The sequence below is a fragment of the Ambystoma mexicanum genome, chromosome 10 (assembly GCF_040938575.1).
Source record: "Ambystoma mexicanum isolate Mex_15411 chromosome 10, UKY_AmexF1_1, whole genome shotgun sequence".
In the NCBI taxonomy this organism is placed as follows: Eukaryota; Metazoa; Chordata; class Amphibia; order Caudata; family Ambystomatidae; genus Ambystoma; species Ambystoma mexicanum.
In genome coordinates this window covers 404335179-404362905 of record NC_090932.1, presented here as the reverse complement: position 1 = coordinate 404362905, position 27727 = coordinate 404335179, and the positions used below count along the sequence as shown (strand labels likewise).

At 45.4% G+C, this 27727-nt stretch overlaps 1 protein-coding gene across 1 annotated transcript in view; it reads right to left on the bottom strand.

Annotated features, from left to right (window-relative positions):
• Nucleotides 1-27727, bottom strand: part of LOC138491456 (calcium-activated potassium channel subunit alpha-1-like) — a 1832603-nt gene that overhangs the window by 1778366 nt on the left and 26510 nt on the right. The window contains exon 2 of the mRNA XM_069617974.1: nt 1542-1667. Within this exon, the coding sequence (XP_069474075.1) occupies nt 1542-1667 (126 nt within the window). The remainder of the gene's footprint in view (nt 1-1541; nt 1668-27727) is intronic.

The window sequence follows — 27727 nt, the reverse complement described above, 5'->3', positions numbered from 1 at the left end:
CAGCATGTGAGTCAGAAAGCGAGATAGAGAAAGGGGCTGAGAGAGAAATAGAAAAAGAAAGAAAATGAGAGAGCGAGAGAGAGAGAGAGAGGGAGAGAGAAAGACTGAGAGTGAATTGTCCATTGTTTAGAATTCCGAGATGTTGTTACAAAGACGGTAGGCGGTAAGGGTTTACCGGTACCGGTAAGGGCACCGGTACCGGTAAACCCTTACCGCCTTACTACGAGGTCCCTTTGCGAGACCCGACCTTAACGGCTGGTGTAGGCCAGCCGTTAAAGTTGGGACCCACAAAGGGACCTTGGTGCTAATTACGGTACCGCAATTTGCGCTACCGTAATTAGCTCCTTCCACATTCCCATTGAGCCCTATGGGGCAAAAATGGGAATAGGGAATGTGAAAACATAAAAATTGATATGAGGCTGGGAAGCCCAAAGGAAACACACGAACACAGCTTACAAAGGACATACAAAGTGCTTTATTTAAAAGCTACAACAGTTACCAAAGTCAATTGACAAACGGATAGCTATTGGGCTCTCAGAGTAACGTAACGAACTTCAACGAGGGTTCGATGCATTAGTAGAGAGACCGTACATTGGAATACTTGAGCTTTTATATCCTTTATTCAGCCCTTGGCCAACCCCCCTCGCAGGTTAACCATTCTTGGGACCAGGCCTAGGGTTCCTTGCCAGGTCAATCCCATAATGTATGCATTTTGATCAGTTCCGCTGATACAGTTGTTCATTTACACATATGTCAGGGATAGGACAAGGTCTCAGTTCGCGACCCCGACAAGTGGCCTGCAGGCATATTAATTATTTCGTGTGTGTGTGGAGGTCACAACGGCCAGAATCTCACTCAGAATGTCAGTCGGCCTCCATTTTGATGTTCAGGGTGACTTCCACTTTGCAAGAGAACCTAAAATGGCGGCTAAATCCAAGATGGCGACTTACATAGCTTTTCGTTAAGGTCAAAACCTTGCTGCGGAGTCTATTTACATGATATTTTAGACAACTTGGCGTAGGCCAATACACATTCAAATACTGCGATAGGAGGCATAATATAATTTCAAATCCAACAGGAAGGGCCACGGAGAAAGGGGGAATTACCGCCCCGCCAACCTTGGAATGGGGTGGTAATTCCCCTTTTCTTCATGTTGGTACCGGTATGGTACCGGCGGGAACCATGGTGCTAATAGCACCATGGTTTACCGCCTACCGTGTAATGAGGCCCTATAACACAGTGCGTTTGATGGCCATTATATCACAGTTGAACTCGCAGAGGATGAGTAACAAGAAAAGATTAGTCTTGCAGGATGTCACTCCCTCTGACGGTTGAAAACGTTCAACTCATCCATTTCATATTCTTGGCTAAATAAACATTAGCAGGAGAGAACCAGTTCTCCATGTTATCATGGTAAGTAGCAACATTTGCTGAAAATGATGACAGTGAGATTTGACATGAAATGATTACCATATGTAATATGTAAGAGAAAAATAAGTTCTATAAAAGAATGAAATGAATCATAAATACATTTTACTTACTAAAAATCGCCCGGTTGCATTCTTTGCTGATAGAATCATCTGAGCCCAATATTGAACTTTTGTTGTTGTGTAGAAATACTTTGACGTACCATCCCATTTTTGGTTCATCCATAGTAGTCTGTAATTCTAGAGATGGCAAAAAATGGACATGACATGGAATTGAGTCTATAATTGCACAATTTCAAAGCAGGAACCATGAAAAAAAACACTTAGCCTGTTTCCTTAATGAACTGTAATGAACTGTTTGAGTGAATGGCCAGGCTCTTATGTCTTTGAATATACAGTTGAAGGCTTATTCTCTTTAGTAGAGAAGAACTCAGACACGTGTTTCAACAATGTGTTAATACATTTCTTCGCCTCACATCACAATGAGTTAATATATTTCTTGGCCTCACAGCAATGCTAAAAGGGATGGCATTTGGGAGTTGCTAAGTGTCGCAACTGTGACCCGGCAACCCCCATGCGACCACTTGCACTGCCTCAGTGACCCCTGGGGAAGGGGCTCAGATTTAAAAAAGAGTAATCATTTATTTTTGAGGTCATTCAGAATTATTTCAAAAATAAATTATTTCATTTTGAAATCCGAGCACCCCTCTAACCCACAGGGCATGGATAGCTGTGGCTCCTGTGTTCTGCTGCACATGACAGGCCTTGCATGCGAGCTGGAGCATGGGATCCAGAATCATGCCTGCAGAGAATGGATTTTGGTAGGTAAGGAAGTGTGTGTGTGTGTGTGTGTGTGTGTGTGTGTGTGTGTGTGTGTGTGTGTGTGTGTGTGTGTGTGTGTGTGTGTGTGTGTGTGTGTGTGTGTGTGTGTGTGTGTGTGTGTGTGTGTGTGTGTGTGTGTGTGTGTGTGTGTGTGTGTGTGTGTGTGTGTGTGTGTGTGTGTGTGTGTGTGTGTGTGTGTGTGTGTGTGTGTGTGTGTGTGTGTGTGTGTGTGTGTGTGTGTGTGTGTGTGTGTGTGTGTGTGTGTGTGTGTGTGTGTGTGTGTGTGTGTGTGTGTGTGTGTGTGTGTGTATATATCATGTAATAGGTGTGAATGAGTACATGATATTTGGGTAGCTGGACGTGCTTGCGTGAGTGAATGGTGAATGAGTGCATATGTAAATGAGCAAGTAGTGGGTGAATGTGTGTGATTCTGTTATACCTGCGTTACTTACCATTAATCTGTATTACTCCTAGTCCCCACTCCTAGTCCCATTCTTCCTCGTCCCCGTACTTGAGTATGAAGCACCTTGCCTCCTACATAAGTGTTGGGACGAGGAACAGAGATGTTGAGATAATACTGGGCTGAGCATTTTGGGGTTGGAGTGTGAGGGAGAGGGACCATGTGGGAAGGGAAGGGACGGGCAGGAGAGGGGTGTACTGATACATAAAGGTCATCAATGATGAACAGGTTTGAAATGTATTAGTGGCTAGACTGGAATTTTAGTACAGCTAGTCTAGTCATTTCTTACTGTGGAATGGCATTTTTACTGGCCATATACAATAAAGTAAGCATGATAAGTGTTATTAACTGTCTAGCTTGGCATTTGGGTGCAGCCAGTACAGCCTTTTCTTACTGTGTCATGGCATATATTCTGTGCATATGTAATGAAGCAAGCACCAATATTACATTGCAAGACTAGCATTCTGGCAATGTCTTACTGTGATTTATCAGCGATGCTCAGTACAAATTGTCAAGCCAATCATGATAAGCGTAATTGCCTGGCTACACTGGTATTTGGGGGAGGCCAGTCTAGTCATTCCATAATGTGGCATGGTATATTTTTCTGTAATCTATGACAAGGCAAGCATGAAAAGTGTTATTACGTGGATAGATTGGCATTTTGATGCACCCCATCTCTGTAGGTCTTACTGTGGCTTGTTTCGTTTTTTACTTTACGTCATGAAGGCCACAGCAAACACGATAAGTGTTATTATGTGTATAGCCTGCATTGCGGAGTCAGTTTTTACATGTTTTCTTATTGTGGCATTGCATTTTTAATAACAAATAGGTAAGATATGTCAGCAGGTTGAGCGCTTGCTGCTGCAATATACGTTTGCTAGAGACAAACAAAACTAATGTTATGATTTTTAAACCAGGGTTTGCCAGGAGTAGTTCTTTGAAAATGCAAATTGATGGCACAAGGCTGAAGCAGGTCACGTGTTTTGATTACTTAGGGATCAGGATGGACCGAGCAATAGCTCAAGGCTGAGATCAACGTGGGACAATAGAGTGGGGCAATTCAGTCTTTTTTTCGTCCGTCAGTGTAGTGGAGCAATCTCTCCGGCTCTTGATTTGCATGGGAAGCAAGCCTTACCTGCATCCCTTTATGGATCTGAGGTGTGGAGTTATGCCAATACAGCAACATTAACCATATCGGAATATACGTTCACAAAGAAACTGTTTTTGTTGCCTAAGTGTGCCCCAACCTCTTTGGTACTACTGGGTCAAAGTGTTTTCCCTATACACGCCTTGAAACCAGTGTTATACTTGGTTAGATTATGGAGATCTGTAGGGTTGGAATTGTATCGGGAGGCTCTGATATACTTTTTTGGCAATGGATGAGGGTAAGAGTTGCCATTGGATTGTGCATGTAAAACATAAGTTAATCCAACTGGATGCCGGTTCTCTGTGGGATGACCCCACTGGTTGTATCAGGGCTTTCACAACAACCCTAAAAGAAAAGGCAAAAATAAAATCCAGATAACAGTTGGAAGTTAGGCTGGCTGCACTTAATAACGTACCAGATATTCTACCAGCCACTATGTTGGGCAATAGTAAAATGCATTTGGATGAAATCCACCTAGCATACGAGCAACCTTTATATGTTCAGTTGAGCTTAGGGATTCTCCCAGCAGCTTGGTACACTCGGTCATGTTCCCCTTCGAGATCAGATTTATGTCCTCTGTGCAGAGCTGCAAAGGAAACAATTTTACATTATATGTTAATTTACCGTAATACCGTTTGGGGCCTGATTGCAACCCTGCCAGTCCGGAAACAAGGGTGCCGGTAAGGTCACTGGCACCCTTGTTTCCAGACCGGCAAATTACAAGTTTGCCTGCCCGTGCTGCTGCTTGATAGGTGTGACTCTGCCGGGTGCAGCAGCCGCAGTAGGCAGACTCTTCACGGAAGCGCTAGCACTGCCAGTAATTCCATGAACCGATTCCTGTGCAGTTCTATTGGACTCCACTGGAATGGGGAACAACATTTTACCGGCGCCAGACTTCCCGCGCAGTCGGACTTGTAATGTCCCGGTGGCACCAGGAAGTCAGGCATTGGTAAAATGTTAAGAGTCTGGCGGCAACCCGCCTGTAGCACCGGCAGGATTACCACCAGACTTGTAATGAGGCCCCATTAATCTGAGATATACGTATTTGAAGCTGCTATTGAAGGATGCAGGGATCCAAAATACACATGAAGCCATGATATGTTTAATACACACAGCCAGTCGTAAGTTCATCTTTGTCACAGTAAGATACACATATAGAACCTGCATACAAAGGTTGAAGGTTTTGGGAAGTGTGTCCAATAGTTCTTGCAACCGCAATTGCTTGTAAAACATTTTACTTACAAATCCGCCCAAGTCCTTGACAAAATCAGAAGTAGCCTGCATGAGTTTGTATTAAAGAGTTGACTATGTATTAATTGTACCAGTCACCGGGTTGCAATCTAAACATAGACGTTGCGAGGTTGCTCTGCTTTTAGAATTAATTTGTATTGGATTTTAGAGTGGTAATTTATATCTGCTAGTATTTTATCTTCATGATTGTGGATAGCTTAATGAATTTTATTAGAAGTGTATGAATCTGGATGTTTTTGTATTGCTGTATTTATTTGTGCCTAGTCAGAGTAAAGCTTTAATTACTGACTGACTATGTTTGATCGGCAGGTTGCAGGTTCGAAACCCAGCAAGAACAACTAAGTCTTTCATTCTTATGAGGTACACAAATGAGTACAACCTTCAGTTAGAATGATAATTGTATTTAAATATGTGTTATTTATAGTGCTTTGCCGAAAGTGCTGTATAAATAACAAATCATTATCATGAATCAAAGCATTAATGCTCATGTGGATAGTTGGTGCCTTGGGATTTTAGGATACTGTGATACTGTAGCAACGGGCAATGTAGGGGTGCTACTTACAGTACCTGTCATGCAGCTATGACTGGCTTAATATGGAAGTAACTGACCATACAATGCTGACAAGGCATATCTATAGCAGTGCCTCAGCCTATGTTGATTCTATTGGGTCTAACCCAATGATATCATGACCACATCTATGGGCATATGAAGGCAGCACCCTTGATAAAATGGTATCTAAAATATTCTTGTCTGCTTTAGTACCTATTTGGTATTTTAAAAATTGTACATGTATGTCCTTTTTTTTTACGCCCACAGCCCACTTCCGGTGATATCAACTGGGTTAAAGAGGAACTGATGCCATGCATGTCATAGTTCATGTGACATCACTACCTGTGATGTCATCACATGCGTGATGTCACTTGTGCTAACCCTGGAATTTTGTTGAATCAGTGTCCTTTGATGCTAAATACTTATTTGGTTAGATTAATCAAAACCTAAGACTGTGTTGCGGTCAAAAATAGTATACAAAAACATTGTATTATATTCACAGGAGATATTGGACCTCATTAAGGGTCCGGCGGTAACCCTGCCGGTGCTACTGGCGGTTTGCTGCCGGACCCATAAAAAATGACCGGCCCCAGTGCCACCGGGCTATTCCAAGTCTGGCGGCCGGGACTTCAGGCACCAGCTAACGGTGCCGGTGCTCCTGTGAAAATACCGGGAGCGGGTGCCATCTCGCCTGGGAGGTCTGACCCTGACAGGTGGGACGACACCCGCCCGCAGAGTTGTAGTTTGCCGGTCGGGAAATAACAGTGTCTGTAACATTCTGGGGCTTTGTAAATTGTATGAGAAGGACAGAAAACGGAGAAAGGCAAAGAGGAGGAGGAGCAGGAAAGAGAACCACCACCCTCTACAGTATACCCGTTATTAAAAGCAGCTGCGGGGTATTCAAATCTAAACGAGCATCTCAGGACAAGCAAGGAACAAATAAAAAGCAAGATGAGGGTAGAACAAACATTATCAGAAAGGACAAAAAAGGGAAGGAAATATTTAAATAACATAAAAAAAAGTGCTCAGCAACAACTTGATAGTGTGTTCAAGGAGGTACAAAAAGCTATGGAAAAGGAAATTCCCCCTATCACGAGAGGCATGTGAGGGCATATATGAGAGATTGCATGCCTTATGGCAGCAAGGCATAATCCTGGTGAGCTCATCATGTTGTAACACTGCTAACTATCTAAGTAAAAAGGCAAAGGCAGGGGTGTGGCATTTTATACAGGATTTACACCCTCTGAAAGACATTGAATGACATTGAGGCAAAATATTCACTGCTTCCAAACCCCACAACAATTTGGTTGCAGCGTTCCTGTGGAGTCACAATATTTCACAGTAGTTGCCTTAAAGAATGCCTTTTTCGCCATTGCACTACACACAGACTCCAGGTATCTTACTGCCTTTACGTATTGTAGAACGCAGTTCGAACATACTAGCATGCCTCAGGGGTATTGTGAAGGGCCTAGCATCTTCAACAGAGTGATACAAATGGACTTGATCAATTTACAGGTTGCAAGCACAGTAATACAGTAATAGAAATTGATGACGTGTTAGTGTGCAGCACAACAGAAGAAGAGTGTAGAAAGGATTCAGTGACACTACCAACAGTGCTAGCTGACAAAGTATGCACGGTGGAAAGGGAGACATTGTCATTCTGTTAAAAAGAAGTGGTTAACTTGGGTCAGATTGTGTCAGCGGACAGGAGAACAATAACACCAGAAGGAGTACAGGCCATACACAAGACTCCATGACAAAAAACAGTGAAAGAGATGCATCAGTTTTTGGGCTTGTGCAATTATTGCAGAGCATGAGTTTTTGATTTCTAAACATACACTAGGCCATTGTTGCAAGCACTAAAAGAAGCGCAGAAAAATAAAGCACACATACAATAGATGGATGAAATGCATGAGAATTTTGATGAGCTCAAAATTGAATTAGTACATACACCATTGTTAGCAACTCCCAATTCCAAGGACACATTTCACCTGTTATCACATTCGGATGAAAAGGTAATGACAATAGTACTGACAAAGAAAAAGGGACAGGGACACAATCCACTTGCATATAACAGTGGGTCACTGGATGAAGTTATGCAGGGACACTTCCCATGTTAGCAGATACTTGCAGCTATTGCATTTGCTATCGAAAAGCTTCCACAATACCAATGGGGTGCCCCGTAGTTCTGTACGTGGCACATGCATTATTTGCAATGCTGGAGAAAACAAAATCAAGTGAGGTCAATAGAGTGCAAGCAAAAGACTCATTGGACAGAGTATTCGCATTGGGTGCCCACCTGGCATTCTGGACTGTTACAAGTGACTCTCCACATGCTGGTGCTGCTTCCCATCACCTTCTGAGTCAAAAAGAACATTTGGTGTTATCCTTGAGTATTGATAAACATAGTATTGAAATGAAAAGCAGTAAAACATAGTGGGGAAAATGAAGGGGGGGATCCTGATGGATGGGTGTTTACACAGCCTGCTGATGATGAAAATTATACTCAATATTGGATCCAATGCCTAAAAGATGGGCCTGGGTATATCTGGGTTGGAGAGGACCTGAATTACTGGGAGGAGAATGGGGGAGATATGACACGGTTAGAAAAAATACGGATACCACCTAACCCTTATGGAACTCTAGCCGTATTGTTGGAATGCATAACAGAGATAATAGAGACCAGATCAACAGGGGCATGACATCGTAGCATCATTTGCCATAAAACATCCCTGGAGACTGAATCGATAGCGGTCTTTAAATCTAAAAAGGCTGCGTAGAGGTACATTTCATTTAGGACTATGTATTTTTGAATCAGCAGGTGTAACAAAAAGCAATGACTCCAAATACCTCTATTCCGCTGAAACCCAGCTTGAGGGTCGCTAATGTAGGGGAGGACTGGTCTAGGAGACCCTTCTCGCCTGCGTTTTCTCCCCAGGTGAGGGCTATGGCTCATTGGGCGTTCCCTCGTGCCACCCGGGCCCAGGTGGTGGAGGGCTCACGCGCTGGAGACATTGCCCACACGTATCAATTGCCCATACAAATTTAGCTAGGCCCAGAAATCCTTTTCTGTCTGGTAAAGATGGTGCGAGCTCAGCGCACTGTAGCGCGGCCCCCACCCTTGGAGAGTCTCATCCCTGTTGCCGCAGCACCCTGGCAGATCCGCTGCGAGCACGTTCCCACGAGCAAGACGGACATGAGGTAGCGCAATACGCTAACATTGTAACAGTTCACCTCCCGCAGTGTACTAGCGCTATCAGCATGACCCGGCCAGCAGGCCTGAACAATGAGAAGAACGGTAAAATGGTCAGCTGATGGCAGACAGTCTTAATATATATGTATATAGTAATGTCAAGACCACTTGCAAAGTATGCTTCTTCCACAAAATCTCTTATACTACAAACGCCTGTAGAATGTATTAAAATGAGAGAGCATGCTCCCATGATATAAGCAATGGCGGGCTCACACCATTACAGGTGGACGCTAATAATAAAGGAACGTTTCAGGGATCTGTTTGTTGCATGTATCACTGGGCAGCCTACCTCCCATGGTTTTGTGCCATAAACCAAGCTAATGCTGCTAGAGTACACGAGAAAGCGAATGCATTTATACTATGAACTCATGTAAAGGATGCGCGAGAACGTACTTATCATGTGGGTATGTCTAGGCCCCTTATGTGCCACCACCGTCACGTACAGTGGCGGGTCGTTTTCTATGTAATCCACCGACCCAACTACTACCTCATTTACTGCGAATGTATATGCATGCAACTAAAATACTGTAGCTGCTAGAATATAATGTGCAAATATGGTGCTCGTACCGGGTATAATCGAGACACATCCAGCAAAGTTTAAATGCATGTTTTGAAGCGATTTTGAATAAGTATTATAGAAAGTGTTCAAATGTTTGTGATGTCTTTACCTACATTCAGCAACACACGAGGGAGATACCTTTGTGAATGCGTACAAGGCCATTTCCCCCTCCCACCCTGCGAAGGCTGCCAAGACATGAGAACAGAGGCCTGCTCTGCGCTATCCCACCTCCCCCGACCGGACTGGAGCCCCTTCAAAGATTTGTAACCCCACTGCAGCACTCAAGGCCGCGACCAGCCACCTGCATTATTTACAGCACAGCAGTAAACCCTTGTCTAAACTCACGCGCCCCCTCGTAAACCCCACAACCCACCGGACCGTCTTAGACTTATGGCCCTGTACAATCAGGACACCCAACACTTTGACAACACACAGCGGAACATCCATAACAACTTCTAACAAGACAGAAAGACCTGTACCACCCGTCCCAGGCCCCGAAGCTTAGCCCCTCGACCTATGGCCCCGGTCAACAGGACACGGGTAACCAGGCCTCGATGTATTACCTCCAGACCCCTCACAAGGTGCATTCCTCCTGTGTTGCATTAACCTATAAAATAACCTATTGGAAGATTTACTAAAGAGAATAACACTGTAAATGACTAAATGACTGCGGTGTGCATGGCTGAGGGCAAGTAAGTCAGGAAAGGCATTCGTCTCTGCCACAAGCCGCCTTGGCACACCAACACCGCCCGGATGAACTCAAGCCGACCTGCCAGGCCCAGCCCAACCCACGAGGGTGACCAGTGACGTCCTCCAGCCAAGACCAACCACGCCGCAGCAGCACCTATAGTTAGTCGTCGCCACCCAATCCCAAAGAACTTGTGGCCCCTATAGTATGTAGGTTTTGATGACGTTTTTTGTAAATATATACGCCTGTCTTTGCGATTGTCAGACAGAGCGCTCTCGGAGTTTGCAGAGTTCTTTGCATGCCCAATTCTGATTGATAAACTCCCATTTACGCTCACCCGCACTCTGTCTTGGCCTTATTCCCATTTTGGGAGAGTCCTTCATTGTCTCTCATTGCGGGGAGGATCGTGCTGTTTGGGGACGCTTGCTTTCAGTGGTGACCCCGATAGCGTGATTTTTATTCCCTCCTAACTCCTTATAACCGTCCCCTTCTGGCACGAGAATCTCCGGTCGAAAAGGGATACGCACGGTGAGCCGGCTCCGGGAGGCTGCCCGCCAACGGCGACCGGTACACTAAGAAGTGCGCACTCAATAGAGAGGGGGTACGGGATCCCGGTTGAAAAATCCCCTTTGAGTACCGCTCGCCGGAGCCGGGGCTGACTGTTGAGCTGACGGCGACACTGCCTGGACGGACCCAGTTTTGGAGACTATCGGTTCAAGACGGGCATGTGAGTACTGAGTGCGAGCGATCTTAAAGGGAGCGGGGAGTGAAGTGTAGGACAGGAAACGAAGAGGGGGTACGCAGATCTACTAAGGATCATCTTAAATTTTCCTTGCTTTTTCTTTGCATATGGCCATTAGGATTAAGAGGTGAATAAGAGATAAAAGTGACGGGAACCTAGCTCCGAAAGGGGGTGGAAGGCGGCGCCGCATAGTGCTATCTTGACTAGTACTGGGAATATATGAAGAAGTGGAGTATAAAATAAAAGTGTTCAGCAAAAGGGGACACTGAGAGTACATTAGTGATCGCTATTACATTTTTCCTTTCTTTTCTTAAAGGTAGGGGGGAGAACATAGAACTGTGATTAGCACAAACTTAGGGAGACAGTAAGAGAAAAAGAGTCCTATTAGAAGGGGGAAAAACAGGTTAATATCTATATATATATGCGCATCTAGATATTCAAATAAGACGAACAGGGACAGCCGACTAGGGAGGAAAGGGAGGGCAGCTTGAATGGTGAATGGTGCCAAGAGGTGTGTGCACCTCGTATGTGCTAGAAGAGATTTTGATGTTGTGAATGTGTGAGCGGTTATAAATGCATAATAGTTAAATGGTCATGATAAGTGTGGTCGGATAAAACTTTTTTCCCTCTTCAGATAACGTCAATATAGTGAAGTGAGTGAGTACCTTTTTGATTTCCAGGCTGACATTGTCAAAATAAAGGATGGGTTGCTCTTGTATGTGCCCCTCAAGGAGAACAGAATAGACATTGTGTACGGCCAGTTTTGTATTGTGCAGTCAGGGAGGGGGAGAGCCCAAAGGGACCCAACATTGAATGTGAAGTAAAATATAAAGAATAATATTGATACTACATTTACATTGTAGTTACAAACACACTGAGACACACCAGCACTAGGAGGGTACAGAGATGGGGGCTGAAACACCCTTATCACATATTTGTAAGAATCTCCCGGGATACGTGGAGCGGATTAAAAAATATCACGACCAATGGGTGACCGAGCTAAAGGGGGAGGGGTTACCTCAGATTTGGCCCGAGGGAGGGTCATTTGATAAAAGTGTTCTGGATACGGTGGCCACATGCATTTTCCTAAAATACAAAGGAAAGCAGCTGCAAAATAGGAGGGAAATATTAGATCTTTGGAGGTTATTTGAAGAGATACCACCGCCTAAGACACCAGCACTAAATCCTGATCTCCCGTCCACCACAGACAATCCACTACTAATACAAAGAGATGTCAAAGAAGGCTCAAGTGTAGCGCCACCAGTAGAGGTAATAAGTTTGTACCCGATAATAAAGAAGCCTGTGCCCGCAGAGGGGTACAGTGACCCCACTTACATACCTCCCCCGAAAGATACTACACCCCACCGGCCCACGGCACCTCCGCCATATGAAAGCACGAGGGAGCGAGCCCAGGCAGGCGCACAAAGGGTAGATATAGAGAAGCTCACAGATGATTTAGAATCAAGACGGACGATAGCAAAGGATGAGCTCTCGAGGATAAAAGACATATGCGAACGAACAGCACTAGATGCAACTAGATCAGGGCGTACGTCCAGAGCGCCAGGTGAAAATAGAAAGCCCGAGGAGGGGTGGAAAAAGGGCGAGATTCTGTTCAGAATTGAGGAAGAACCAACGCGAATAATAGAAGTAGGGCCTAGAGAGGGAGATGTTGTAAGCGAAGAAAGGCTTGGGGGAATTAGAGAGGAATTGCTGTGTGATATAAGGGACGAAGTAGAAGAAAGCGACAGGTTGAGTATGGCGATGGGAGGGGGAAGCGAGGGGGAGGAAGGTACGTGTTCACTGAGAACCCTGGATGATGAGTGGACGGGGCGACTAAGGAACAGAGTGGGAAAAATGGCATCACTGGGAACATCAGCAGCCAAAACGGGTCCGGACGGAACGACAAAAGGAAGGCTACAGCTCCCGTTGATACACAGGGGAGGAGGGAGGCCTAACTATATCCCATGGGCGCAGATGGATAAAGCCAATTTATTAAAGCTATTGCCCCCGTTGTCAGGAGGGGCAAGTAAGTGGATATATGCCTTTGAGAAACATACTGCCGGGGTACCCCTAGCCATAGGAGATGTAAAAAGTCTACTTGTATCAGCAGTGGGCGATCAGGCTGAAAGGGTATGGGTTAAGGCCGGTTTCCCGGGAGTAACGTTAGACTGTGACCGCCATGATGGGGCCTCCTTTAACACAGTGCGTGCTAGGGTGTGGGATGCCTTACGCGACACATTCCCAGATACACCGGACTTACAGTCAGTGATGCAGTGTACAATGAATGACGGGGAAGAGGCTATGGATTACATTTTTCGGGTCCAAGAGATGTGGAGAGCAGAAACGGGCATGCCCTGGTATCAATCGACATCTTTATTTTATTTTATTATAAAGAGAGGGCTCCCAAAGGAAGTGCAGAAGGCGCTTGACAAGATAGCAGGTATTGAAGCAAAGGGATGGCCAGAAATTCAGAGCATAATAGTACACCATTGTAAACGAATAAAGGAGAGGGAGAAGGAGGTGGCGCAGAAAAGATTGGCAGACGAGGCGAAGTTAGTACAGTCAAAGTTAGTGAAGGTTGCAGCAGCAGTAGCCGCGCTCACACACAGTAGAGAGGGAGATGATGAGGAGGAGGGGCTAATAGCACTCCAAGGAAGGGTGGCAACTAATTGGGCGGGAACAGCACAACGGCAGTGGACTGAGCAGGAGCAAGGTGGAAGTCCGCAGTGGCAAGAGTGGACCCCTCGAGGGGGACGAGGTGGGTACAGGGGCCGGAGAGGAGGCGGACAGGGGTACGGGGGAATGGGAGGAAACGGATGGCAGGGTCCCAGGGGCCCCCAGGGGAGTTGCTGGAACTGTGGACGATGTGGACATTACTCCAGGGAGTGCAGAAGTAGACAACACAATGGGTTCCAGGAGGAGGAGACTTATGGTCATCCACACCCAGGGAGCCCATATGGTCTCCCAATGGGACAGCAGCAACTAAGAAACCCCGGCCAGGGTACCACGGGCCAGCAACAGGGACACCAGTAGTAGATTTGAAAAACGCATTTTTCTCCATACCCCTGGCTGAAGAGAGTAGATACCTTACCGCCTTCACACTGGGGGGTAAAAGATATGAACATTGCAGATTACCACAGGGTTACTGTGAGAGCCCGAGCATCTTCAATCGCGTATTACATGAAGACCTAGGAAACCTATCAGTTGACAGCACCATTATTCAGTACGTAGACGATTTACTAGTTTGCGCACAAAACGAAGAGAAATGCAGAACAGATTCCATAACATTACTGACTTTGCTGGCCAACAAGGGGTACAAAGTGGACAAGGGAAAGCTACAGTACTGTCTGACAGAGGTCCTGTACCTAGGACAGTTAATTTTAAAAGATGGGAAAAGAATAATACCAGACAGAGTAGAAGCCATAAGATCGGTAGGTAAACCCACAACTGTAAAAGACATGCAGAAATTCCTGGGAATGTGCAATTACTGCCGAGCATGGATATTAGATTATGCGGCATACACCAGGCCCCTATTACAAGCATTAAAGGTGGCCCAACAAGAGAACAGGAAGATGGAATGGACGGAAGAGATGAGCGCCTCTTTCCGAACATTAAAAGATTTGATTTCAAGCGCTCCAGTACTCGCAAACCCCGATTATGGACGCGAGTTTTACCTATTCTCACACTGCAAAGAAACACTGATGACAGCAGTCCTGACACAAAAAACTTCCTTAGGACACAAGCCATTGGCTTACTATAGTGGTACTTTAGATGCCGTGATGCAGGGCCATTTCGCGTGCGAGCAATCACTCGCTGCAGCCGCGTTCGCGATTGAGAAACGTGCCACCATAGTAATGCGTTGCCCGGTGACATTGTTTGTGGAACATTCACTATTCGCAATATTAGAAAGATCAAAAAGCACACTGACCACACAGCGGGCGACAGCCTACGAGATTATATTGTCCAGCGCCAACATCCATATAGTGAGATGCAAGACAGTGAACCCCGCCACATTCATTACAGAAGCGTGTACACTAGAGGACATGCAGAACCACGATTGTGCAACCTACACAGGAGAAAGAGGGGAGGGCACAGTGGTGTGTGAGAACGCTCTAAGCGAGGGGGAAGTGTACTTTGTGGATGGGTCTGCATCAATTGACGTGGACACGGGAGAAAAACACGTTGGCATGGCAGTAGTGAGGTTAGAAGACAGTGAGTATGAAACACTGGTACAGTACCGCCTCCCATCACATTACTCCGCACAGGCAGCAGAACTGATTGCGCTCATAGAAGCACTACATGCAGCAAAGGGTTGTGCAGTGACAATATACACAGACTCAGCTTACATGACAACGACAGTACATGGAGGCCTACCAAGATGGGGGCGTAGGGGCTTTAGGCGGGCAGACGGAACACCTGTACAGCATGCAGAATTGTTGAAAGAGTTAATTGAGGCCCTGCAAAACCCCACTGCAGTAGCAATAGTAAAGTGCCAAGCACATACATCCAACACAGATGTTGTGTCTTTAGGGAACGCGGCAGCGGACGCTGCCGCCAAGGAGGCTTCCTATTTTCAGAAAAATGACACAGGTGAGTACATGCTTAAAAACAAGAGAAACGAAGAGCCCCCAGAAGGATATAATATGATGCCCATACCACAAATAATTGAATTACAAGAAGGAGCCAGTGCAGAGGAAAAATTGATGTGGACAAAACGAGGGTGCAGCAAGTCAGGAACAGACCTGCTGTGGCGGCAAACAAACTCGGGGAAAGTGGTAATGCCAATCCAGCTATTAGAGATTGCATTTCAACAGCTACACTTCCCTGCACATAACACCAAACAACACATCGCCGCAGAAATACAGGAAGAATGGTTCGTGCCCTGTCTCCAGGAGCATGTGTCTCGATTGGCAATGGAATGTACAACATGCCAAATATACAATTCAGGAATGACATTACGTACTCTCCGGGGAACAATTCCTAAACCCATTGGCCCATTCAAGGAACTGCATATAGATTACGCAGACATGGGGGAAAGGTGTAATGGCGCACGGTACATGATTGTGGTTGTGTGTCCATTTTCAAGGTGGGTGGAAGCAGGACCCTGCGCACGACCCGATGCCAAGAGCGCCGCCAAGTTCCTAGTAAGGGAAGTATTCCCGCGCTGGGGGATTTGCGACGTGATTCGCTCAGACAATGGCACTCATTTTGTGAATGAGCTTTTTAAGGAAGTGACTACATTATTGGGAATAAAACATGAATTATGTTCAATTTATCATCCTCAAAGTAATGGCGTAGTGGAAAAGATGAACGGACTCTTGAAGGGCAGGTTATCAAAACTATGCTTCTCATTAAAGAAGAATTGGATTTACTGCCTACCCCTTGCGCTATTTGAATTAAGAAACCAGCCAAGCAAAGACCACCATTTGTCCCCGCACGAGATCGTGACTGGGAGATGGATGAACACAGCACATTCACCACTGCGCGAACACTCAGACGCTCACAGAAGCGCCGCGATATTGGGAGAAGAGTTCACAGACTATTTAAAGAAATTGACAAGGGCAGCGCGCGTGATATCAAAGCAACTGTCCCCACCCTTCACTAGGGAAGAGGGAAATGTAACAGGCGCTGTCACGGAGCCAGGGCAACAGCTACAGCTAATGCCAGGCGACTGGATTTATGTCAGAAGCTTTGTGCGTCGGTGGAATGCACCACGATTCCATGGCCCATACGAAGTAATATTTTGTACGCCCACGGCAGTAAAGGTCAAAGGGTTGAGGTACTGGGTGCACGTGACCGATGTACGAAAGGCATATAGCGACGTACAAGAGGAGGTAGATGAGGAGGCACAGACAACAGCAAACGCTGCAACTGAGCAGAATGACTGAATATGAACTTGTGTGTATGTGATGGTACCAAACTTGAATAAATGCACAACGGATAAAAAAAAAAAAAAAAAAAAAGGAACAGTTTTTAACTTTTATCTTGTTGAGTGTATATATATATATATAATGGAATGCAAAATTATAAGTTTGTATACACCCTTGTCTGTGAATACCCCTCCCCGTATCCCCACCCACCTCCATTCCCCGTCACATGTATATTGGCACTAATGGTGCTAGCAAAATGTTTACATGTATGCACTCAATGCACTTTTATATCTTAAACAGGAGCTTCCATGGCATCTAACGGGCAGCCTGCAACGGATAGATTTACTAGAATTAGAGAGTGGTTAACTAAGAAATGCATATATTCGTATGAATGTGGACTATCTGCGTGCATTGTATTGTTTTTTACATTGATGTTTGGTCTGGTTACATACTGGTTCATAGCGTTCATCTCTATCGAGATGAACGAGGGGGGAGGGAACAACACAACTACTGGGACCAATACAACTGCAAGTGTCAATGCCAATACAAGGGAAGGTGATTTTTTGGTATGGGACGGAACTAAACTTGTGTGGGGCTACTATACTACGCCATCCAATGTTGTCATCCCACAAGATGGAGGGCCAAAGGGTAAAAGGCAAAATAACACACTGTCCCCACCTGAGATGTCTAATTACAATGCTCACAGCTTAAACGACCGAAACCCCTCTGCCATATCCTGGTTGTATAATACCCCCACCAGCCAACCTGCCCCCATGGCCATAGACAATCAAAGAATGAAAGCAACACATGAAACATTATATGATGACTGGGCGAAGGGGGGTGGGAACGAGAAAGGGGGGTCTGTCTTGCCCTTCGTTCAGGAGGTTGGGAAGCGCCAAAGGAACAAGAATAACAGACGGAAGAGGGAAACAGGGAGGAGGAAGTATGATGAGTACTATGGGCTAGGTCTAGATAAAATGGAAGACCCACGACACCCCCACCAAACAAATAAGTGGTATGCAGATATGAGTGCCACAGCTAAACAAACAACAAACGAGAGCTGTTATGGCTGCTCCCTTATTCCTCACGCATCAGGTACACCCAAAGTACTGTTACCCAAAGAGTTGCCAGTTATAGATGCCCAATGTCTCCTTCATCTTACGTTATGCAGAATCAAGAACACCTTCCAGGCACATGAAGTGACTTTTCAGATGCTACAGAACGAGAAAACGTGCTACCCAAAACCGGCAGGGGTGGTATGTCTGAAGGAACCATTTTTTGTAATTGGAGGGACACTTTTTTCTGACAACAAGTGGAAGGACGAAGAAGTAATGTGTAAAGCTGAAGCACTGAGGGGTGTGGCGCCGGTGAAGTTGCAATGGATAGAAGAAACGTGCACACCCGTATGGAAGGAACACATTTCAAAACTAACCTGGGTTACGCCCATCGAAAAGCCTTTCAAGCTGCAGAGTGAAATAGACTATGAACTATGTTTCGAAGGAGAGGGGAGAACGTCCATGGGGACGAACAAGAAGTGCAACAAAACCCTCACCATCCCAGATCTAAGAAAAGGGACTGCGGCCCTCATGGACACGTACTGGGTATGTGGCAACCAGGCATACCTACACCTCCCCCCGTCATGGAGTGGCAGCTGCTCAATGGCCACTCTGCACTCAGCTCTAATGGTGATACCAGAAAGCCACATTGGTGGAAGCAAAAGCACACAGGAACGCACACAACAGAGTGTGGCCCAACCAACTGCAGAATCACAAATGTATGTCCTGTCTTCTGGAAACAAGGGAGAGGTGCTAATCCGTCACAGACGAGCATCAAATTACATCTCACAGGCATCATCAGAACTATTGGCTCAGATCCCAGACAAATATCGATTATTCAGCTCAGCAGAAACATTTTTTGCCTCACTCGTATCAAGTGTCCAAGCAAGGGCAAACGCAAAATGGCTCCAGATATTTAATTCAGCTGGCAAACGACACTGAAGAAGGATTTAACATAATAAATGTCGAACTAAGAGCTCTGCGACTGATGACCATGCAAAACAGGTATGTCCTGGACCTGTTGACGGCGATGGATGGCGGTGTTTGCCGAAAAATAGGAAGTGCCTGCTGCACTTTCGTACCTTCTGAAGACGCAGAGAACGGCTCCCTGTCCCATGTGATCGAAGCAGTCCACAACCTAGGAGAAAAAATGAAGATGGAAGGCGGAGCAGAAGATAGTACATGGTTCGATAACATCTTCTCCTGGGTCCCCTCGTGGCTTGGAACAACTGTGAAATTTTTGATGCCAGCTGTGGTGTTCCTCCTTTTGATTTTCTGCCTGTGCCAGGTGGGTCTTCGAGTCTGTGCTGGCGCAGTACCAAATGGTGCAATGATGATGGTGACAATGGGCAACTCACACGGTACAATAAAAACAATGCAAGAAGCACAAATACAAACAGGGATAGATAACACACCCAGGTACCAATTGGTGCCCATGTATCACGACAAGGATATTGGGCCTCATTACGACCCAGGCGGTAACTTACCGCCTGGGCCGTGACTTTACCACCATGGCGTAAACGTTTACGCCATGGTGGTTGGCGGACTTACCGCCCCATTCCGACCTAGGCGGGGCGGTAAATCCCCAATCCCCATTTACCCTTCCCCATTCCCATTTTTGCCCCATAGGGCATAATGGGAGTGGGGAAGGCGTTAATTACGCCACCGTAAATTACGGTGGCGTAATTAACTCCATGGTCCCTTAGCGCCATGGATTTTAACACCTGCTAAAAGCAGGTGTTAAAAGCACCATGGCGCTAGGGGACCTCGTAATTGGCGGTAAGGGGTCGGCGCAGCTAACGCTGGCGTTAACCCCTTACCGCCAGGGTCGTAATGAGGCCCATTGTAGATAAGCTGTGGCACACCACCATCAAAGAGCCCCGCATACTAGAATGGTACGAGGAAGTTTGGGTAGATTTGGAGGGAGATGGTGGGTGTATATATCTCACGTGTACTCCAGATGAATACGCCAGGAGAGGTGAGAGCTTAAGGGGGGTGTGCAGAGCATGGATGCCTATCAAAGGAACTCCTGCATGGGATGAGGCGGTTATGGACGAAGCAGAATGTAGGAGGATAGAAGAGCTAAAGAATTCGTTACTTAAGTAACGAAAGGGGGGAAATGTAGGGGAGGACTGGTCCAGGAGACCCTTCTCGCCTGTGTTTTCTCCCCAGGTGAGGGCTATGGCTCATTGGGCGTTCCCTCGTGCCACCCGGGCCCAGGTGGTGGAGGGCTCACCTGCTGGAGACATTGCCCACACGTATCAATTGCCCATACAAATTTAGCTAGGCCCAGAAATCCTTTTCTGTCTGGTAAAGATGGTGCGAGCTCAGCGCACTGTAGCGCGGCCCCCACCCTTGGAGAGTCTCATCCCTGTTGCCGCAGCACCCTGGCAGATCCGCTGCAAGCACGTTCCCACGAGCAAGACGGACATGAGGTAGCGCAATACGCTAACATTGTAACAGTTCACCTCCCGCAGTGTACTAGCGCTATCAGCATGACCCGGCCAGCAGGCCTGAACAATGAGAAGAACGGTAAAATGGTCAGCTGATGGCAGACAGTCTTAATATATATGTATATAGTAATGTCAAGACCACTTGCAAAGTATGCTTCTTCCACAAAATCTCTTATACTACAAACGCCTGTAGAATGTATTAAAATGAGAGAGCATGCTCCCATGATATAAGCAATGGCGGGCTCACACCATTACAGGTGGACGCTAATAATAAAGGAACGTTTCAGGGATCTGTTTGTTGCATGTATCACTGGGCAGCCTACCTCCCATGGTTTTGTGCCATAAACCAAGCTAATGCTGCTAGAGTACACGAGAAAGCGAATGCATTTATACTATGAACTCATGTAAAGGATGCGCGAGAACGTACTTATCATGTGGGTATGTCTAAGCCCCTTATGTGCCACCACCGTCACGTACAGTGGCGGGTCGTTTTCTATGTAATCCACCGACCCAACTACTACCTCATTTACTGCGAATGTATATGCATGCAACTAAAATACTGTAGCTGCTAGAATATAATGTGCAAATATGGTGCTCGTACCGGGTATAATCGAGACACATCCAGCAAAGTTTAAATGCATGTTTTGAAGCGATTTTGAATAAGTATTATAGAAAGTGTTCAAATGTTTGTGATGTCTTTACCTACATTCAGCAACACACGAGGGAGATACCTTTGTGAATGCGTACAAGGCCATTTCCCCCTCCCACCCTGCGAAGGCTGCCAAGACATGAGAACAGAGGCCCGCTCTGCGCTATCCCACCTCCCCCGACCGGACTGGAGCCGCTTCAAAGATTTGTAACCCCACTGCAGCACTCAAGGCCGCGACCAGCCACCTGCATTATTTACAGCACAGCAGTAAACCCTTGTCTAAACTCACGCGCCCCCTCGTAAACCCCACAACCCACCGGACCGTCTTAGACTTATGGCCCTGTACAATCAGGACACCCAACACTTTGACAACACACAGCGGAACATCCATAACAACTTCTAACAAGACAGAAAGACCTGTACCACCCGTCCCAGGCCCCGAAGCTTAGCCCCTCGACCTATGGCCCCGGTCAACAGGACACGGGTAACCAGGCCTCGATGTATTACCTCCAGACCCCTCACAAGGTGCATTCCTCCTGTGTTGCATTAACCTATAAAATAACCTATTGGAAGATTTACTAAAGAGAATAACACTGTAAATGACTGAATGACTGCGGTGTGCATGGCTGAGGGCAAGTAAGTCAGGAAAGGCATTCGTCTCTGCCACAAGCCGCCTTGGCACACCAACACCGCCCGGATGAACTCAAGCCGACCTGCCAGGCCCAGCCCAACCCACGAGGGTGACCAGTGACGTCCTCCAGCCAAGACCAACCACGCCGCAGCAGCACCTATAGTTAGTCGTCGCCACCCAATCCCAAAGAACTTGTGCCCCCTATAGTATGTAGGTTTTGATGACGTTTTTTGTAAATATATACGCCTGTCTTTGCGATTGTCAGACAGAGCGCTCTCGGAGTTTGCAGAGTTCTTTGCATGCCCAATTCTGATTGATAAACTCCCATTTACGCTCACCCGCACTCTGTCTTGGCCTTATTCCCATTTTGGGAGAGTCCTTCATTGTCTCTCATTGCGGGGAGGATCGTGCTGTTTGGGGACGCTTGCTTTCACTAATCACATTCTCACCATCCACCCAGTCCTGTAAACGTGAGAGAAACAATTTAACAAAACTATATATGTGTGAGCCTGCATGTGTATATCATTTGGACAGCAGACAGGCAGCCCCATAGTCAGACATCCAGAGGCACTTTAGAACAGCAGAAACTGTGTGCAGTGGGCAAGCAGAGCTAATACAGTGAGTCTAAGAACTATGCATTTTGGGATAAGGACAACGGGATGAGCAACAGCAGACTGAGTTGTGAATCAATGGTAAGAACAACACCCCAGACCGTCTGGCATAAGTGGAGAAGATAATTACACAATTCAGGGCACAAGCAATGAGGTTAGAGGAAGGCACCCTAAGGTGTGATAATGAGTTCTTGTGAGGATTTTATTGCAGAGCAACCATAAACAAAGGAACAAGCAGGTAAGTAAAGACACCTGCTGAGATTCTCAATTAAGAAGTGGAACCAACAGCAATAAATAACAAATATCAGAAGTTGGTGAGAAGACATATAACAAGAATAAATAAATAAATAATAAAGGGAGGTAGTTGACAATATAGTAATAAGTAAGCATTGAAACCCAAGAGAAAGCAACCGAATTAGATACCCATGTTGAACCATTCAGACTCTAACAGTGCATCCACCAGCATGTTTTATCCCAAACCCAAGAGGTCCTGCCACCCCCTGGCAGGACCGAAAAGAGTATTCGAAAAATTATCTAGGTTGAGCATGCAGGAATGGCAGCTGAGAAAAAGAGGGTTAGAGAACGTTTAGGTAACTTCTGCCACTACAAGCTGCTGATGTGAGTGGCATGAATATATAATGAACCACATTTTAGAAACTCGATTCCTACTACTCAAAAAATACAAATGTGGCTATCAGTAGATTTAATTTTTACTCAAGGAAACCCGGAGGTATATGTTGCAGCACTATGCAATCAGACATTAATATGCATATTGTGGGCTAGAATCACTACAGATTAACTCATTTGTGATCAAACAAAAAAACATTCTAGCAATGCAGTAATCCAAGAATGGCTACAGATATATGGAGATCCTACACTGGTGAAAACAGTAGCCATAGCTACAAAGGTGAAACACAGAGAGTTGAGCCTACATGATGCTATTTGGATTGGCATCTCTCAATGCTGTATGTCAGAGAACAATGAGTCACCTTTTAAAGGTACCAAAAGAGCTATATTATACCAGGATGATATTCTAATATATGGTAAATCCAAGGACAAACATGATGCTTGATTACACATAGGGCCTCATTACAACCCAGGCGTTAAGGGGTTAACGGCGCCGTAAAAGATGTCGGCGTCGTTAAACCCTTAACGCCTGATTACGAGGTCCCTTTGCGGGTTGCACTTTAACGCCTGCTTTTAGCAGGTGTTAAAAAACCAACCCGCAAAGGGACCTAAGAGCTAATTACGGCACCGTAATTTACGGTGCCGTAATTAGCTCCTTCCCCATTCCCATTGAGCCCTATGGGCCAAAAATGGGAATGGGGAAGGGGTCATGGTGAATGGGGAATTACCGCCCCGCCAACCTTGGAATGGGGTGGTAATTCCGCCATTCACCATGGCGGATTCCGGCATGGACCATGGTGCTAATAGCACCATGGTCCACCGCCTGGGTTGTAATGAGGCCCACCACCATGGTGTAAACTCCGTTTACACCATGGTGGATGGCGGATTTACCGCCCCATTCCAAGGTGAGTGGGGCGGTAAATCCCCATTCCCCATTTACCATTCCCCATTCTCATTTTTGCCCCATAGGGCATAATGGGAGTGGGGAAGGCGCTAATTACGGCACCGTAAATTACGGTGCCGTAATTAGCACCAAGGCAGGTTAGCGCCTTGCATTTTAACGGCTGCTAAAAGCAGGCGTTAAAATGGTAATCAGGCGTTAAGGGTTAACGGCGCCGACGGTGCCGTTAAACCCTTAACGCCTGGGTTGTAATGAGGCCCACTGAGTCTGTACAATGTATTAGGGCTGAGGATGGGGTTCGTAATGGTCATGGTGGACAATTACTTAAAATGGTCAGAAGTTAAGCTGGTGTCCCACACACAGTACAAAACTGCAATTATCTGTAGATAAGTGCAAACCCTCCAATCATTAATAATACAATTCATGCGTGAAACACCACATAATCCCTTCAAAAGAAGCCAACCTTACTTAAAAGGGTATGTATTCTAGACAAGAGACAATGTGTATGTTGAAATTCATTCATTTTATTTATCAATCACATATCATCATAGAAAAACATTTGTATCAAAACACATGAAACACATTGACATCACATCTGTTAAAAAACAATTTTAAATACACACATATCACACCAGACAGTGATCTCATCTCATACATCATTACTCACATACTCTTTCATCCCCATTCATCCAAACAAACTCTCGTACTTGTGCAAAGACCGCAAATTGAATGATTCTGTTCTGTGATCAGAATCCCCATCTAATTGGGTCCTTTTCTACTAAAAGTGCATAGTTGAAAGTATTTTGAAAGTCAAACATAGGGCAAATGTTACAAAATGATTATTTTTGAACATACATCAGTTACCACATTCTTTTGTGTAAACCCAAGTTAGAGCCAACTCTGGGAGGAGTGGCTCTGTGGTAATGTCTACTCGAGTTTCAGGCTACAAGACAGACCTGTACAATTTCCGTCTAGAGCACCTTGTCAGGACATATACATTTTAGAAAAAAACAAACAGTTCTTTTTGCAGTGATTCAAGTTGGTGTGAATTAACTGTTGTCCAAAGTTCAATGTGTAATTTATTCCAATTTACAGAGTCCCATGCTTCTGTAGGTCTGTTGTGTTACTGAGGAAGCCACTTGTGCCCAGGAGAGAAAATAAGAAAATCAAAGAGAAAGAGAAAAACTAAATGTTTACAATCCTCCTCTGCAATATCCTCCATGTTTTTTTGGACATGTATCATGGCTTCTATAAACATAGTATTCTGTCTTGTCATCTGCATGCCTCTACATACTCTAGTCATGGTCCAGTCTGGGGTATTACGCCCATATTTTACTAAGGGAGGTAATGTCCTCTCCTTAAAGTTAAAAAAGGGAAATGTGGTAGAGTCCTGCTAAGCATCAATACCCCCTAACGAAAAGCAATACACACAAAGAAAGCAAATAGATCACCTCTTGGATGCAGCACTCCCTCTCTCATCCCAAGCCCTTAAATGGGCCAAATTTGGTGTTATATGGTTGAAAAAGTCTCACTCCAAACATAAGACCCAGTGAGATGAACACACACAGACAGAAGACATTGTATTCTTTATGAACAAGCTATCGGAAGGGAACGTATTTGCTCATGATGATAAGCGACAATTGGTTGCAATTCAGGAACAAGAAAATGGCTGAGGATGCTAGGAAAAAAGGGCTGAATTGGAAGTACTCATCAAATTATCATGCTGTCTCAATTGGCAGAGTGATGCAATAAGTAGTGTCAGAAACAATAGCATTAGCAAGGATAAATGAGATGGGTCTAGTTAAGGCATTGGAAGAAGTGGTTTGGAGCGTTTTGTCATCTCCTAACAGGATGACTTTTGGTATCCCCATTTTGGTTGATGAGAGGAAAACATTCTAATTCCACGCTAAATCCACACTAGGTTGATTCCATGAGTTTAGTAGATAAGGTTGAGCGAGTGAAAATATGAGAGAATGTTATAAAGGCGCAAGAAAAAAAGTGTAGAAGAAGGTGCGGGCAGAGAAAAAAGGAATGTTGGTGTGGGAGATGCAGTTAGGGTAAGGAAGGGAAGGGTGGTGGAAAAAGTCATGTTGAAGTGTTCAGATCCCAGGGTGTTGGTAGTAGTTTTGCCAGGGTAGTAAGGGTGAAAGATGGGTCAGTATGGAATTTGGATAGGATTAAATGGTGTAGTGTACAATGAACCAGTGTGGTGGAAGTTCAATAAGTGAGAATGAGATGGAAGCAGGAGGAGGTGTGCTGGCAAAGAAATGTAAGGAAAAGAAACACTGAAGTTACATGAGGAGAGACTTGGCAAACTGATACAGCTCAGATATGCCGGTAAGATCAGGCGAGGAGGGAACACCTGCTATGGTGGCCCGAGCACCTGATACCAATGAAAGACAAGTAATAGTACTCCCTGGATGGTTCATCAAGTTACTAGTTTTATGTCAATATTTTTGGATGAACACTTGCCACCATCCAGACAGAAGTAGTAGTGCACCCTAGATGGTTCATTCATTATCAGTTTTATAAAAGACTTTGAAATGTACTTCGTAGATGGTAGTTAGTTCACATGGACGATTTGTTTTTCTCAATCCGCTCTTCTTGTTCATGTCTTGCTTTGTATTATTAATTCATTAAATTACGAGTTAATTAGGTTATTAAAAGGGGGAAGATGTGTTATATCCTGTGTCACAAGTAGAATATTGGATTAGAATGTATACATCTAGATTGTCCTGTAGAGAAGGGAATGCGAGTGTAAGGGTTGGGGAGGTTGGAAGTGAGAGCTAGGGTGGGCTACAGGGCTGAATGTAAGATACAATAAAAAAGGATTTAGGGTTAAACAACGTTATCTATGTCATAGTTTCCACAATTATAGATAACTTCAATTATGTGTCATTTCTTTACATACTGTAATGTGCTCCCATAAGTTTCTGTATTTTGTTATCATCAGTACCAGACAACACTTGGTCTGCAACTTCAAGATGTATGCTACCGCAATCAAAGGATCATCATCCCCAGAATAAAGTGATCCCTTTGGTCAGGAACTTCATGCATTTGCTCTTAAATAGTTCCAGGTAACTGTCACTAGTACCTCAAATTTTACAAAGACAGCCATCAGTGCTGTAGGGGAGGACTGGTCCAGGAGACCCCTCTCGCCTGCGTTTTCTCCCCAGGTGAGGGCAATGGCTCATTGGGCATCCCCTCATGCCACCCGTGCCCAGGTGGTGGAGGGTTCACCCGCTGGAGATATTGCCCACACGTATTGATTGCCCACACGCATTGCTTGCCTACACGTATTGAAAATTTAGCTAGGCCCAGAAACCATTTTGTCTGGTAAAAATGGTGTGAGCTCAGCGCACTGTAGCGCGGCCCCCACCCTTGGAGGGTTTCAGTCATCTTTGTTGCCGCAGCACCCTGGCAGATCCGCTGCGAGCACGTTCCCACGAACAAGACGGACATGAGCTAGCGTAATACACTAACATTGTAACAGTTCACCTCCCGCAGTGTACCATCGCTCCCAGCATGACCCGGCCAGCAGGCCTGGACAATGAAAAGAACGGTAAAATGGTCATCAGATGGCAGACAGTCTTTATATATATAAATGTCAAGACCACTCGCAAAGTATGCTTTCTTCCACAAACCCTCTTATATTACAAAAGCCTGTAGAATGTATAAACATAAGAAAGCATGCTTCCATGATATAAGCAATGGCGAGCCCACACCATTGCAGTTGGACGCTAACAATAAAGGAGCGCTCCAGGGGTCTGGTTGTTACGTGTATCACTGGGAAACCTACCCTCTGAGGGTTTGCGCCATAACCAAGCAAATGCTGCTAGAGTACACGAGAAGACGAATGTAACTATACTATGGGCTCATGTGAAGGATGCGCGAGAATGCACTCGTTATGTGTGTATATCTAAGCCCCTTATGTGCCACCACCGTCACGTACAGTGGCGGGTCATTTTCTATGTACTCCACCAACCCGAATACTACCTCATTTACTGTAAATGTATATGCATGTAACTAAA